The 16656-nt window shown below is 37.7% G+C and overlaps 1 protein-coding gene across 6 annotated transcripts in view; it reads left to right on the top strand.

Annotated features, from left to right (window-relative positions):
• Window positions 1-16656, top strand: part of ATG5 (autophagy related 5) — a 76044-nt gene that overhangs the window by 52158 nt on the left and 7230 nt on the right. Inside the window, exon 8 of one of the 6 annotated variants that reach the window (XM_032101370.1) lies at window positions 6535-6681. The exons of the other annotated variants lie outside the window; for them this stretch is intronic. Coding sequence (XP_031957261.1) covers window positions 6535-6605 — 71 coding nt within the window. The 3' untranslated portion in view covers window positions 6606-6681. Of the gene's footprint in view, window positions 1-6534; window positions 6682-16656 lie in introns of those variants that run through there. 6 annotated transcript variants of the gene reach the window in all.

Below are 16656 nucleotides of genomic sequence, written 5' to 3'. Positions count from 1 at the left end.
GGTACTTGGAATTAGAGCAAGCACCAAGACGCCAGTGTAGTTCTTAAAACTATTGGCAATTACATTAATTGTCTTGACTGTGAAGAATACCCTGTTTTTCTAAAGCAGCAATGAGAATGGCTGTCTATGTTAGTAGCAAACACAGAATCATAGAATGGTTTGGGTTGGAAGGGGTCTTAAAATTCATCTGGTTCCAGCCCTGCTGCCATGGGAAGGGACATCTTCCACTAGACCAGGTTGCTCTAGGCCCCATCCAACCTGGCCTCGAACACTGCCAGGGATGGGACAGCCACAGCTTCTCTGCACAACCTGTGCTGCTATCTCCACCTGCGACAGGGAGTAAGGAATAGATTCTTTATATAATTATAAATTAGATAAATTATATATTATTCTTTATATAATTATAAATTACAGCTAGAATTATAGCTGAGTAAGGAATTTATTCCTAATACCGAATTTAAACCTGCCCTCTTTCAGTTTAAAACCATTCCCCTTGTCCTATCACCATATGCCCTTGTAAAAAGTCCTTCTCCAGCTCTCTTGTAGGCCTGCTTTAGGTACTGGAAACATCTTTAAGAGTAATAAAATGTTCAGAGACCCTTCAAGGAAGATGCATTTATTTCACCTTGCATTGCTCCTGCTGCAGTACTGTACAGTACTTTCTTCCAGAAGGCTAGGTTAGAACAGATCTAATATAACCCTCTCTAATTTTGTGTCTAAATGAGTATTTAGACAGTAAATGTGTTAAATCAGCTGTTTGCTCATTAGCTGAATAATTTTTCTTTTTTTCCTATTTAGCTGCTTCATAGGCAGTGGTTGTGGTTATGTGGCAACAGAAACAGTAAGACCAGGTCATCACCTTCCACTGAATATTGATACATTTCATTTGTTCCACTTATTTGCTTTGTTCTGATTTTCCTGTGTTGACGTAAAGTTTGAGAAGCAGTGAAGTCCTTCTTGTCATGTTTAATAAATATTAAAATCAGTATTTTCAAACTAATCCAATAATCACTTCCTCTGAATTGTGGCCTGCTTTAATCTTTCTTTAAGGCATGTTATATTTTTATGTTTAGATACTGCAGTAATAAATTGTATTTTATCAGTTATGCAGCAGTTCATAAATTAAAGTCACCTCAGTCTGAAATTTTACTATAGATAAACCTATATTGTGTATGAGTATATTTTTTATTTGCTGTATTTCCATAATTATTTTTTAATTCAGTTTGTCTAAAGGCTGCATATAATTGAAATCAAATCTGGGAGTTGTGTAGTTATATAGAAATACTTAGCTTGATGTTCATGGACTACTATTCCTGACCATCTAGAGTTATTGGAAATCCTTACTGGAAGATGGGCAATTTCATTTCAGTTTTCAGTGTTTTAAGGTAAAACTTTATAAGTTCTGTACTTTGAACATAGCAAATTGTGTTTAGTTTTCAGTTGTGATCACCCTCTGTTGGAGGAGTATGTGTACATGTGGGTTTTATATCTGCTTCTCCCTAGTTGTTCATACTTGAATCTGAGGCAAGCTGGTCAGTTAGGTTTTGGGGTGTTCCATTATATTTGATCCTAATTGCAGCATCAGGAAAGAGGGGTACTTATTTTTCAGTTCTTTTTTTCAACTTGCATTGACTCATTTTCTATCAATGTCTCTTCTTTTTCTGGCTCATGTTCCTTCATCATCTGTTCTAATAATAGATAGCTCTTGCTGTCTTTGTTACTCTTTTAGTATCTGCTTTTGCATCCTCTAAAACAAACTTTCCTACTTCTTTGACTAAGCTCACTGTAATTTATTTAACTAATTTTGTAGATTTTCAGACCTTGGCTGATTTCCTAACAGGAATAGATCTAGTTCTCTGGGGTAGTAATTAGTCAGTAGTCACTTCTATGTTGTTTTTTTCTTTTTGCTTTCTGTCTTCTTGTCCTGTGGTGTTCTATTATCTAGACTTCTACTTCAGTTTCCTAGAGTTTTCCAACAATTTTTTGTATCATTGCATATGAAAATCTAAAATATTTTGACACCTAGGGGCTGTGCCTCTCTATCAGCATTCTTCAATTTACCAGTTTCTCTTGGTTTTAATTTGTCCCCCAAGATGACCAGTTCCTGGTTAGTTACTCAGGGAAGTCAGAATAAAGTTGCCTAGTGTCCCCCTTCTCATTCACCATTTTACACTCTTGAAATTGTACAAGTATCCTTTCCAGCCAACAGTCAAAGATCCTATAGTTTTGCTTCTCAGGCTGTGCACCATGTAGTTTTGAATCTAAGCTCATGACAGATGGCTTTTTTATTTTAGTATGAAACACCCATTCATGAGGACTCCAGGGTTAGAATTATATTATTCTGATTATTCATGCTGCAGCCTGTAAACTCATTGTCTGATCTTTTTTCCTATGCTTGTGGATGGCACTTGCACAGACAAAAGTTGATTCTTTAATTGGACAGTTCTTGTGTGGTAAAGTGCAATTGTCTGCAGTAGTTCCAGTTCCAGAAATTTAGGCAGTCATTTAAATAACTTCAGAGTTATTACTATTTGTGGGAAGATTTAGTGGCTTATGCAGGAACAGGCTAAGATGAAGCTTGATATTGCTTGTGGTCTCTTAGACTGTGTTGTTGTAGTTTCTATGCAGGTAAGGAAGAGAAGATGTTAAGACCATGTTGTTACCTGCAACTGTAGCATAAGGTCACATACCTGATATGGTAGAACATGTTACTTATGGGTATTCTTCCCCAAACTGATGAATAACAAAATTATCCATCCCTGAAGGAGGTAATACCATGGCTACTCTCCCCCACTGTCTAAAATCCTCTGTTTTTCTGAGATTAGGTGGAATAGTCCACCTACTTAAGCAACACTGTCATTTATGACAGATAATAAAATTGTTATCTATCTGTTGCTTCAAGGAAGTCATGCTGTGTTTCCCCATGATTTTCTGTATGTGGTGATAGTGTTCCTGTTGCCAGTTAAGGGGCCTTTGTTTCCAGAAGTAATATCAGTTCTGAACGTCAGCGTTTATCAAATTGGAAAAAAAAAAAGTGAATAATTCACAACTATTGAAAAAAAATATTTTGTTTAGTACCGATTTATGAATTTCCTGTAAATGAACATCCTAATATTATAAACAGTTCATTTAGAAATAGTGACTCATCTTGTTAGGAGAAAGGGAGGAACACAGTATGATCTTACATAACTACAAAGCAACAACTGCAAGAGGAAACAGTGTTGAGTTCAACAGAATGCTTTGAAGAGGCAAAGGGTTAAAATGATAGAAAACAGAGTTCTGGGGAGGGAAAGACTTTTCCTCTTCCACACCAGGAATTTAAGACATTGGGCATAATGCAAAGATAAAAACTGTATAATGCAGAAGAAAGCAGTTTTCTTCCACTGCTATAATGTCTAAACAATTCTGGATACAATTTTAATTTGCCAGTGTTGTTGAAGTCTTCATAAAACTTGTTTTGATTTTTGTCTCATGCTTCCTTGAAGACTCAAATGGTAAACATTTGGATATAATGACGCAAACAGTAGGCTATCAATCAATCCCAGTTTTCACAGCATTGTTGTTCATTCAGAAAAGCTGTGTGAACTGACCTCTTTCTACAGCAGTGTCATTAGTTCTTTCAGAAATAAAACAAGGATCAAAAAGACTTCCAGGATTTTTCTCTTAAGACTTGCTGTACTGAATGATTTTGTAAAATTAGGGATCAACTGTTTTCAATTAACTCTCAGCTTTTTTTAATGTATAATGTATGAGAGACTACATATTAATTGTTTTTGTTCTCCCTCAGTTTTCTAAGCATTGACTTCCAGTAAATTAGTTAAACAGAAAATTGAATTTAGATTAGATTTGCCATGTAGGCTCCTAATTTTGATACAAATGAGAAATGGTGCAACAGAAGGAGGTAAATTTATGCAGTGTGAATGTGTTTGGATAGACATGAAATATGACTGGGCTTGCTTTGCCTGAGGTCAGAATTAGCTTGACTGGGGGCTTACTGTGGGAATTGGACCAGCACGGCACCATCCCAGTCCTTGCTGCTCTTGCAGTGAGCAAACAGAAAGAAGTCTTTGCTCCCCATGTCTAACTAGTAAGTCTGATTGCATGTGCTCTCTGCAGACTGGTCTCTGCTTTTCAGTGCTGTGGAGGTACAGTGTGGAAATACTTTCCCAGGCTACCTAAATTTAGAAATATAACAAGCCCTGGGCAGTTTTAGGCAGTTTATTAGCCACACTTTCATCCCACAAAGCTGTGAGAGCATTGTGAAGGGTTAGAGGTCTTGTAGAATGTGGGTGTGTACTAAAAGATGGTTAAAGCTCACCAGTGATACGAATTCTGGTCCACTGTCTCCTCTACTGTGAGAGTCATCTTGCAGGCCACAACTGACCTTCAGACCACTGCTTAAGCTATTCCTTCCTCCTCACATCCTTGACTCAGTGGTGCTTTCCATGTTGGAGGAGGTCATCCTGTACTTCTCCTTTCTGGTGTGAGTCATTATTTGTGCCTGTTATCTTTTCCTAACTAGGCCATCTGCTTGGATTATTCTTCTGCATCTGACTTTCATCTTACTGCCAACTTTTTGATTTTTGTTTTTTTTTTTACACCCACAAACACCTACCTGCCCCAGTTGCCTTTTCTTTTTCAAGTTGAAGTGGAAACATTTTTCTGTGTAAAAATTGTGTACCTTTTAATTTAGTAGTCCTTTTTGATCAGAAGGGGTGGAAGTCCAGAGGTTGGCTTGAGATTACAGAAGTAATAGTCGTGACTACAGAATTAATTAGTATAGTATTAATTTGTCATGACCACATGGAAAGGTGCAAATAATCTGAGAATAATGTGGCAGCTGTGCTTCTTGTTAGCCATCTTAATTTCTAAACAAATTCTTTACATAATCAGAGAGGGCTTCTGTTGTGTGCAGAATGTTCTGGCTCACTTGCTCTCAAAAGAAAACATAGTGGGTATGTGGGGCTGCTTGTGATCTTTCTGCATACAATTTCTTGGGAAACAGTGAACATAGCTTGGTTTTAAGGGCTTCTCCAACTTCACCTCAATCAACTCTACAAGGATTATCCACTTGGTATCTTGTGAGTCCTTTGTTCCTGTCTTGTTGGCAAATGGGATGAAATTTAATAAATCCAAATGCCAGATTCTGCACCTATGACAGAGTAGCATGGAGCACAGATATAAATTGGGAGAGGACTGGCTGGAGAGCAAGCCTGCAGAAAAGGGTCTGGGGCTGCTGACCAGTGGCAGACTCAGTATGAGGCAGCTGTGTGTCCTGGCAGCCAAGACAGCAAACCACATCCTGGGGTGCATCAAACACAGCACAGACAGACAGTCAGAAGAGGTGACTGTTCCACTGTATTCAGCATTGGCGCAGCCTCACCTGGAGTGCCGTGTGCAGTTCTGGGCTCCACAATGTAAGGATGTTAAGGTACTCAAGTGCCTCCAGAGGAGAGCAACAAAGCTGGTGATGGGGCTGGAAGGCATGTCCTGTGAGGAGCAGCTTCCAGAGGTGGGGAAGTGGAGAGGGAGGTGCTAAGTTCTTGCCCTGGTATCCAGTGATAGGACATGTGGGAATAGCTCAAAGCCGCACTGGGGAGGTTTAGACTGGACCTTAGGAAGCATTTCTTTACCATGAGTGTGGTGAAACACTGGAACAGTTTTCTAGAGAGGTGGTCGATGCTCCAATCCTGTCAGAGTTTAAGAGGCATTGGCACAGTGCCCTTAATAACATGCTGTAACTTTTGGCCAGCCCTAGATTTCTCAGGCAGTTGGATGAGATGATCTTTGTAAGTCCCTTCCAACTGCAGTAGTCTATTCTAGTCTAGTCTTTCCTCTTGCATCCAGCAACTTTGCTAACATCACAAGAGTAATGTGCTGTTTCTTTGTGACTTAGAAGTGGTTTCTGGGCATGCACAGGCACACACATTCAGAAGGGTAGACTGTAGGAAGAGGTACAGCAAATAGGGAAATAATCCTGTTTCTCGGACAAGCCTTCGGAAATTTTTTCAGCTTCAGCTAAATTTGTTCTGCCGGCCACCCAATAAGTTTTATTAGTATCAGACTCCAGACTATTCTCTTTAAATTAGTCAAAAGGCCAATGACTTCATTCAGGCACAACAAAGTTTTTCAAGTCTATCATTAACAGTAGTAGTATGAAATGGAGAAAGTAAAATCCTCCACAGAGCAAAATAACTTCTTCAAAAATTGAACTTATCCTGTTTGAAAATCACAAGCTAGCATTTGTAAAATTCTCTCCAGAAGAGAGGTGGGGTTTTTTTGTCCTAGAATAGTCTGCTCTTCCTGGGAACATCAGTGTTCTACCACCAATTTCCTGACTGAATGCTATATAGAGCTGGAAGTCCAGGCAGTTAAGAAAAGATTGTGGAAAATTACTGACAGAAAACCTGCCTGATTTCTAGTAATCTGCCATGTGTATGAGAGAAGGAGAATGGTTGGGGTCAAAGCATCTTGACAAAATGTTTTGGTTGTGCTGAATTTTCAGTTTTAAAATGAGTATTTTTTGTGTTTTAGGAGGAGACCTCAGGTTCCTTATGCACTGTACACGTTGCAGTGTGTTCCCACAGAACTTATCACTTAGATAAAAGATCAGTGAAGAGAGACAAAAAGGAAGGAGAAATTAAGAGGCACAGAGGGGTGATGTGGCTTGTACCTGGTCACATTGAGGTCAGTAGCAGAGTTAAGAATTGAATTTTATTGAGTTGTGATCTAAGTCAGTCTGTCTTACTCCAAAGAGGCCACAGAGGTCACTCAGTATGACTGAGCCATCAAAAACTTCACAGAAAGAAACCCAAACCAAACCTTCCTTCTAGTTTCTCATATATCGTTGCTCACAGAAACAATCATGTCAGTAACAGCTGAAGTATACAAAGTACATAGATTTACAGGATGTTTCTTATGGTTGGTTTCATAGAAAATGTGACAATTCCTTTAGTACTGTAATTGGTGCAAGAGTAACTGGAGATTTGGGTCTACCAAAGCTTTCAGGAGATAGTAATAACCCTCTGTGAAGACCCACAGAGACATTAATAACCCTCTGTGAAGTTCTCAACCAGGACGCTGCAGTGCACAAACGGATTTAAATGTTGTGGTCTCAGTGTTTTTATTTATACTAGTAAGCAAAAGAGGGTTAGAACATGTGTTGTTTGTGCTGTATGACCATTAGCAGTTCTCTGGCATAATTTTGGTCAAGGCAAATTAATATTCTCCCAGAAAATTTGAGCAGTGTTCATGGATTAACAGTCTGGGGTCTATTCTCGATAGGCAATAGAGAGAGGGAGATAATTTAGCTGAACGGGCATGAGCTGTTTGTTCTCTGGCATTTGCCCTGAAGTTCGAAGAGTGAGTTCTGGCCCATTTTTTGAATTATATCTATACCTTTAAATTAGGTGCACGTACTGTGTCTTTGGGGGCTGTCTGAGTAAAATCATTCCCATCTTCCTTGCATCTCTCTTACAGTCTGGCTCTATTTTGCCTTGATGCATATAGGTGTCACCTGATTTTTCCAGGAGATAAACCTCTTACAGGGCTGGGAAGAATAGAACCTGCAAAACTAAAGGACCTACAAAAATAATTAGGAGAAAAGTAGCAGTTTTACCAATAATGTAAAGGAGAACAATCCGCTATGTGTCCTACTCTCTTCTCTAAGGATTCAGCAGCACTTGCTAACAGTAGTTGTCCCCTGTTTGAATATCTCATTTTAATCAGAAATTTTAATAACTTCACATTCAGTGGATAACTTTATATTTTGCTTTGCACCTGTAGTCATTTGGAGAATATCTGTTAAAAAATAGGGGTAAAACTTTTCCTTACGTCAAAGCCAAAGTCTTATGCAGTGGTTTGGCCCATGCACAGAGGGGCTACGTCAGTAAAGATCTGAATGCACTTGTGCTCCCTGTCCTTTTCCTGATGTTATCATCACCACATTTACAATGGCAGAATGCAGCGGGTCTCTAGACTATAGGAAACTTCACTAGGTCCAGTATCTCTGTGCAAGCTGGCAGCAGCCATTTAAGCCAAGAAGCCCCATGTATGGACCAGATACACAAATAGATGCCCTTCTGCCACTTGTGATGTTGGGCATCAGTATCCTCAGATGGAGGGTGGTTGCAAAGCCAGTTCTCTTTAGTGCTGCGAACTAATGCAGCCAAAGCAGTGGTAATTAATTTCAGAGCTGTGTATGTTTGTCTACATAGCTAATGATTCCTAGTAATCTTGCTAACTAATTGAGGATGCTAACTTAGCAAATTTTGTTTGCAAGTGCTGTATGTTTGTGTTCTAAGCTTTATGGATCTATTTTTCTACTCTGAAGTGGAAAAATATGTTCTGAACTCTAAAAAATATTTAGGTTATGAGTCAAAAAATAAAGGTTATATTATAATCTATCAGCTTTGCAGCTAACTGTCTTATTCTTTCAGAATGGAAAAGCCAAAAAGAACTTTTGATGAAAATTTATTTCCAATTTTGACTCTGACCAGGTAGCTGTTTTGAGAAGGGGTTGTTATTTTTTTTTTAAGTTAGTGTTCAGTGTAACGAGTCCTGCAGGTATTCCATTACTCCTTTCACCACTCTTTCCTGAATTTTTCAATGCTAAATTCTTTATTTTTACTTTGGTAGAGATCTCTAAATACATCAGTCTGTTAGCTCAAAAGAACCTACAGTACATGTACAAAAAAAAGGTATTTCATGTGTGCAAACTCCACAGCCTGCTCATTACAGAATTTATTTTTCAATGAGTAAGAGCCCGGAAGAAGCTAATGTAAGTATTTTAGCAAGGGTTTGTATTTCTCTGATAAACAGCACTCCCCTTCTGTTTGTGATCACAGGATGAAAGCTCTCTAAGCTTGTATATGTACATTTTTACTGCTACATCATGTAGTGTGCTCTTAAGATTGAGATCTCATTCCCCAGGAAGCATTTCTGTCTAAGATTAATTGCCCTTTTAAAATCAGTGTTTGATGTATTCCTTTGGCTATATCCTGACTCACTTTAACCCTCTTTGACCTGACCCCACTGACTATTACTGCCGTGGCTGGAGCAGAAATCCTTCAGCCTGATGTATGCAGTACAGACTTGAGCCTGTGGTTTTTCACATCGATGGATTCAATTAGCTGAGTTTTTACTGATCAGCTTAGCAGAGGTTGAAGAATTTGTCAGACATGGAACAAAACTGTCCATACTTTGGGTATAATTGAATAGCTCACCTCAATTTTCACATGTAGTCTGCTTATGAAGTTGTTTACTTTGATAAATAATACAATAATATTCCTGGAAGTAGCATTTTTAAAAAGGAAAAAACAGTTTATTTTTCTCTAGTTAAATAGGGGAAGGCACAAAATATGAAATAATAGCCATTAAGCCTCCGATCTGTATGTGTTGCTTATCACTCTTCAGCCAAATGTTTTCAAATGGTAATTATGTCCCAATGTCCACTTTTGAATTTGATGTATTAAACTGGGCAGATAAACGAGCAATTAGTGTTATGGCTTGAAAACAAGTAAATGTGCTGGTCTCTTCTGTACTGAGAATGATTTTTCAGAAACAGTAATCCTTCTTTGCTTTGCTAGGAATAGGTCATCATTTGATTAGCTGAAAAGTTCTTTATAAAAGATGGACGGCCATTAGGATCACAGAATATTTGCAGGCATGATGTGAATTATAGTAACTTGAAAATGAAGTAAGCTTGAGGTTGAAAGTTCAAGAATGCCATTAAAAACCTTTAAAAGTGTATGAATGTGCATATACTTAGGGGATATATAATATTTAATAGAAAATTTGTTATTTAATTATTTGGCATAATACTATTTTGAAAACAATGACATTATAAAAGTTCCCACAAACTATTAGTAACAAGGTCTTTTACAGCAAGATGATTTGCTTTAGACCAAACTTTGTAGAGAAAAATCTTTATCAAATGGGATTCTTTTTTATTTTGGTGTTGTTTTTTTTTTTCCAAGAACCACGTTGATCACGTTTAGCTCCCTAGCTATGTAAAGAGATAGCCCTAATTTCTGAAGGTCAGTTGCACAGTTTGGAGGGAAGGGCAACGTCAAATCTAATTAAGGGCATAGTGCATGAAAGGGTTAACTTATTGTAAGTCAAGATTCCTGCTGTTCAAAAAAGCTACACAACTCTTAAAAGTGATTTAGCTCTCTCTCAACAATGGAAAACATATCATGGATGAGTTGGCCTCAATTTGTCAAGCATTCAAGTGTTTATCTTTTAGATGCACACCCTGCCTGTTCCTCGCGTATCTCAATGTGTTGTGTGCTTGCTTGTTCCACGGAGCAGCAGCACGATTTACATTGAACTTTGTCACTTTGTTCCCATGAAAGAAGAAGAAAATTGTTTTATAAGCCTCAGCTGCTAACCCCAGTCTTTTATAAACTACCACAGGTGTATTGCTAGTTCAAAGCTGAGGCTAAGACACTGATGCTAAGGATGAAGGGTTATAATATTCCCTGGGATAGTCTTAATCTTACCTTTATTTTATTCTGCCTGAAGCTGGATGTTTGATGGGAAACATCTTTGGCCTTGTAAGGTCTTCTAAAACTTTTAAAGACTAAGATGTCAGATATTTAAGAAAAATATTTTAAGGTTCTGTCATAAATTAGTTTGGGACTTATTCAAAGAACCCCATTAAAAAAACTTCTGTGAAATATACAAGAATAAAATAATAATAAAAAAGCAACAACACCAAAGTTTAGTTAAGTAAAGCTTAACCCATTTCCACCTTCTCTCTACTTTTCCATTGAGTTGCTGAACTCTTTTACAGAAGGAAAAGTTCCCTGGTGTTACATGGTGTTACTCTCAGTGTTAACGGTTTTGGGGAATTGTAAAAAATAGTCTGCTCAGGCTTAGTCTGCTTAGTGGTGTTTCAGGCCAAATTCACTTTCTCTAAAAACTTTTTGAGTGGACTAGAAAAAAGTTTTCTAGTTCATTTACATGCTTTCTGGCTCCTATGAGATTAGAAGTGTAAGCCAAGTTCTCATAAGCTGCTCCAAAGTATCATAAACTTGTGGTGATTACTTTAATCTGCTTTTTTTGCTATGTTTCAGAAATGTGGCTATCTAACCTGAGGATAGACTTGAGGTAGAAGATGACAGGAAATAACGAGAGAAAAATTGCATGGAGAAGAAAATTGTGAATGGGGTGATGCCAAATATTTGATTCCATCTCAGTATTTAGTGATATTTAATGTAGATGATGATAATACTGCATATGACAATATTGCACTTATATTTTGGGGATAGAGAAGCCTGGACTGTACCTGAATATAATCCAAGGGATGTAATCATGTATGAACTGTGACAAAGAAAGTGTTTTTCCTCTCCGTTAAGTCACAGATGTCTAAATTGAAGTTGAGATGTTTATACCATGAGACAATCATGAAGATATCGGCCAACTGGCCTGTGTGAAAACCAGGTAAAGAAGTAGAGTAATAATTAAAGCTCAGTCGGTGAATATGGATCCATATTTATATCTTGCCTGGAGCTGGGCTTTTGTAGTCAGGTACTCTGCAAGAATAGTGTTCACTGAGGTTGATACAGGTCTAGTTCTATCATAGCATTTTGGAGAAGTAGTTCTTATGAGGGGCTCTGGTAAGATGACATGAAGGTGCTGTAAGGGTTAAACTGAGATATGTAATATGAGTGACAAAACACTCCAGGACAGATAGACTGACATTTCTAACTCTTTATTTTGGACAAGAATTTAAAAAATCAAATTAATGAGTTAGAAAAGATAGGTTGAGCACTCCTGTTATTTGTAAGTTGTTCAGTAAATGTATTAAAAATTAACATTCCTTCTAAAAGAGTTTTTAAAACAAAATTCAGAGTTGTAGATTTTATTTGCCATACCCCAAACTGAAAACATACATTTAGGAAAATTATGACCTTCAGTTTGAGCAATTGAACTCATGTTATTACCAATGGTTAAAATGAGTGATATTGTCTTGTTGCTGACAGTTAACTAAATTTATGTAATGGTTTATTTATATTCATGTCAGGCAGTTAGAGTCTATCCAGGAACTGTAATTCTTATTCTTCAAACCACATCTTGTGTTTGGAACAATGCTTATTTCAGACACGGAATCATTTTGAGAAAGAAACGTGTACTGAATAATGCACTGACCTTGCATTTCTGTGTGTGAGTTCTTCACCTTAAGTCAGCTTCGGTGGCTTTCCCCAGTGTTGGTGAGATATGTAGGCAGGAAGGAAAAGTCAGTCCTGTGCTTTCATGTCACATAGCAGCATCTAAAATTTTGAGGTCAGAGGAACCTTTTGTTGTGGCTAGGCTATTGTAGAGTTGGCTTTGCAGAACTTGTTGTGTGTTCTTGCTCTTGGTCAGAGGATACTGAACAGCATTTCTGCTGACATGATGCAGTGTATCATCTGTGTGTCTCCTTAAACTGATAATCATTCCAACTTAGGGGAGACAAAAAGAATAAGGATTTTGGTAGTTTGTGTGGTTGATGTGAGGTTAAAACCACGTTAGGATTGCTATGGAAAATTAGTTACTTCTAGCAACAGAGCCTACTACTGTGAGAAGCAGGGTCATTTTTGCACTGGATGGAATTCACAGAAAAGTAAGGACAGCCTGGGATATGCTGGCTGAAATAGGCTAGTGTGAAGCTTCTGAAAGCTCATAACATTTTATTCCTAGTTAAAAAATTCTAAAAAAACTCTACTCAATAGAACATGTAGCAAACGTAGATCTTGAAGCTATAGTTTTTTGAGTATGAAATATTTGGTTTTAGTAAAGAGAACATGTTTGCTGTCCAAAGTACTTCTGCTGAGTTCATTCAAAGAGCAAAATATCATTTGGCCACAAGATTTGACCAAAATCAACATTTTTTATGCACTTCCCATGAAATTACATAGGTATTGAGCTCCTGTTAGTACTCAGCTGGTTAAGTAAAATTTGTTCAGTATACAAATTTGGTTTTCTATTTGATCCCTTTATATTGAGGTTGTCGTTACTGTGGAATCAGAACACCTCACCATATTTCTGTACCTTGGTCACTATTACACATACACATGCTGGAAACTGATTGCAGATGTTCCAGTTAGGTTGGAGTTTATGCATGGAGAAACCTGTAATAATATGTGTGAATTTCTAGTATTTTTTTTAAAGGTACTGAAGAAAAGTAAAGCATGAATATTTGATTTATACATGGGTTTAATTAATTCTGTAGCTATGGTTGCTCACTAAGCAGAGAAATATTTTGCCATGAATTAAAAAATATGTGGTATCTGCCTATAGTCAGTACTACAAAAGTGATGTGAAAATGTTCATAAATACTCCTTAGGCTAATTTTTTTTGTATTTTATGAATACAGGATTTTTTTTTGTAGCACACACAATGAAAATAATTGCAACGCTTGTTTTGTTGTAAATGGTATCCTGTCTTTGTCAATTTTAATACTGGACATTGGAGCTGTTTCCAGTTTTGGACAGGTTACTGTTAAATGAGGTGGATGATCTTTTTGAGTTTCAGGGCTAATGAATTAAACCATTGCTGACTATATTGAGGTTTGAGGGTTTTTAGAGATGCTACCTACTTAAAATTACAAAAAGTGAAGTACATTCATGAAATGTTTGTTTGTTTCTTTTCTGCTACCAGTGCAGAAGTCACTGGTGGAGAATTTCTTTAGACTGTGAGGCTTGTTTGGGGCTGTCTCTCCTCTGTATGTCCTAGAATATCCAACCTGAGGTGCCTAGAGAGGGAAAGAATAACTTCAGCCAGTGTCCAGTGCTTTCATACCACGTGTGGTTACAAATAAGAACACAGTATTTGAATTTCCTTGCTAAGATAGAGTAATCTTTTGTAAATAAGTGCACAGATTCATGTGTGATCCTTGGTGCTACACCAGAAGCCTAGCTTCCAAGAAGGGAATTTTCACTTTTGCTTACTGGAGATTTAGCCCTGCCCAGCTTTGGCTTCAGGCTTTCAAAATTGGGTCAGCAATATCTTTCAGTAAATGGTTGCACACTACGTTACTCATATGAAGCACATTACTGAAAACTATGTTTCTGTAAGTAATTTCCTAAGAGATCCTACAGACGTAGATTAAAATCTTTCCAGTGAAGATGTTGATGTGTCTCTTCAGATTCAGAGATGTCCGAGGCACCAGGTGCTGAGCACACTCTGTTCTCCTGCCTGATAATCTGAGGAGCAGAAGAAATGGGGAGGAAAGCAGCCACACCACAGTCACAAAAAGAAAATTCTGCTCCTTATAATGCTGTCCCAAGATGAGTTTTCCTACAATATGGTATAGCCTATTGTCAGGAATACCTTTAGTATCATCTTCTCCAGAACATATGATATATTCTGAAGATAAGCAACCAAATGCCTATGGCCCACTTCACAGCTGAAAAAGTTGGCATCTAAATATGTCATGCTATTAAAATGCTGCTACTGTATGAAACTTGGTTGTGTTTACTCCTTACACATTTTAGTGTCCTTGTCTATAGTCCCATGGCCTTGTATCATACAAGAAATGCATTGTTTGCCCCTAATTTGAATTACCAGATTCTATTTGCCTTTTTAGGGCTGTAAAACCGATTTCATAAGTGGGGCTGCCACTGACTACAGGCAGATTCTAGAACTTGCTATGCAGAGAACTTGCATACTGAGGATTCTAATTGAGTACTACAGGGGCACTTTTGCTAAAGCCTGAATATCTTGTATTGTCTATCAGTTAAGGGATTTAAGCCTGCTAAATTGCCCTGACAGGTGATTGCTTGAGGCCACAAATCTGAAGGGAGGTATTTCATCCCACTAAAGAATTTTAAGTGGTACATCACAGATATAGTCTGGCTAGAGGAGCTGATCTTGTGTAGGTGAAAGGGAGTATGTCACTGCAGCGCTGGTGAGCATTGAGGTGTTAATCTGGGTAAAAACTGGCTGAAATAATTACCTGTGACAGAGGCAGTGCCTTCTCACTATTCTGCTCTCAGGCACTTGAATCTATCTCAAAACTAAGCCAATCTTTTCCCTTCATCTTCAATTCTTTCTTTAATTCAGTGGAAAAATTTATTTAGATATATCAATGGTTTGTGCAACAATTTGAATTGATGCTGAATAAACTAATTTTCCTAATACTGAGTAGTTTACTTTGCAAGCAACAACTTATATAGCTGGAGGAAATAGAAAAATTTACTGTGTGATACCATGACATTGCACATCTCGCCACGTTCTCTGAAGACTACAAATTTTCTTGTTTGTTTTTCCACTGTGTCTCACTGATTCCTGGATATTGAGGGGTTTTAAAGGAAGCTGGGGATTAGCAGCAGAGAATATTGTAGTTAGGGCATTCCCCTTAAAGAACGGAGAGTGGACTGAAGCTGCCTCAGATTGAGGAGGGCTTTGAGCCACTCTCAAGGACTCACTGAAGATGCAACAGGCCACTCTCTCTTGCTTCCTTCAGCAGATGCCTATCTGCAAAAGAGAGTCCTTTGCCTGTACTTGCTTGTAGTGGTTTCCTCATCAGGAACACTGAGCCACCTTATAGGTGACAGTGAAGCAGATCTCTTCTTAAGCCCTTCACTTCAGAGGTTCTTGTTTCTCTCCATTTTCTGTACAGAGCTGGAAAACTCTTCTGACTTTACATGGTGTCATGGTTTGAAGCTGGCTACTACACATGGTATGATTAATTAGCCTGAGTCTGGTCAACACTTTAAAGTGTTGCAGCCTTGAGTTAGGGTCTAAGTTAAGTGAGCTGAATGTCTCAAAAATGTCTTAGTACATAACATGTAACCATAGTTATCTGCCTTCTGGAGATGGAATATTGTTAAGTTTTACCAAAAAGCTTTATCATCCGTGCTTATAGCTTGCCTCTAGTAACTTTAGGGGGCTATAGTACCTTCTCTATTGATACAGCTCCACAAGAAAAGAAGAAAAAAAATCTTTTAATCTTGGGGCAACCACTCTGATAGATGACTTAATTTGTTTTCAGCTTTTTTTTTCCTTTTTGCAAATGCCAAACAGTGTTTGTTACTTGTGCATCACTTCAGTACTATAAAAATACTCTGATTTTAAGTAACATTATGAAAACTTACAAAACATATATTGCTATGCTTTTTTTTTTCTTGTATTTCCACTTCATCTTATTCCCAAGAGTAATTTGCAGCAAAGCAAAAAAAAAAAATCTTAGGTCATGTGATAAATAACATGTAACTCAGTTCTGACAGGATTTTTAGAGGACAGAAAATGTTGATGAAGTTACTGGAAATTTTGAACTTAGTGGTTTTGAGGAAATCCTGGGGTTTTTTTCACTACATTGCTGAACATTGTAAAATGGGTATTGACAGTAATGGTATCATCAGGTCTGGACCCCATGTGCTGCAGATAAGCAGAGTTGTTTGCCCTAATTTTCACAGGCATGAGCCAATGATATAGAGTGGCATTACCCTTTGTAATTAGGTCATTTAAATTTTATACCACTTAATTTAAATATATTTTGTGTTTGGCAACTTGTACACTTTGTAAATGCATTTTGCCACTTTAAAAAGACTTCTCGTGATCATCGAGTATGGGGTGGGGAAGAAGAGGACAGCGGTTGGTGTGTCAAGATGAATCCAAAATCATGGAAAGAAAAAATATTTTGTAAATCTGTTAATCTATTATATCTCT

This window comes from Corvus moneduloides, chromosome 3, assembly GCF_009650955.1.
Source record: "Corvus moneduloides isolate bCorMon1 chromosome 3, bCorMon1.pri, whole genome shotgun sequence".
Taxonomy (NCBI): Eukaryota; Metazoa; Chordata; class Aves; order Passeriformes; family Corvidae; genus Corvus; species Corvus moneduloides.
This window is presented reverse-complemented; position numbering and strand designations above follow the sequence as displayed.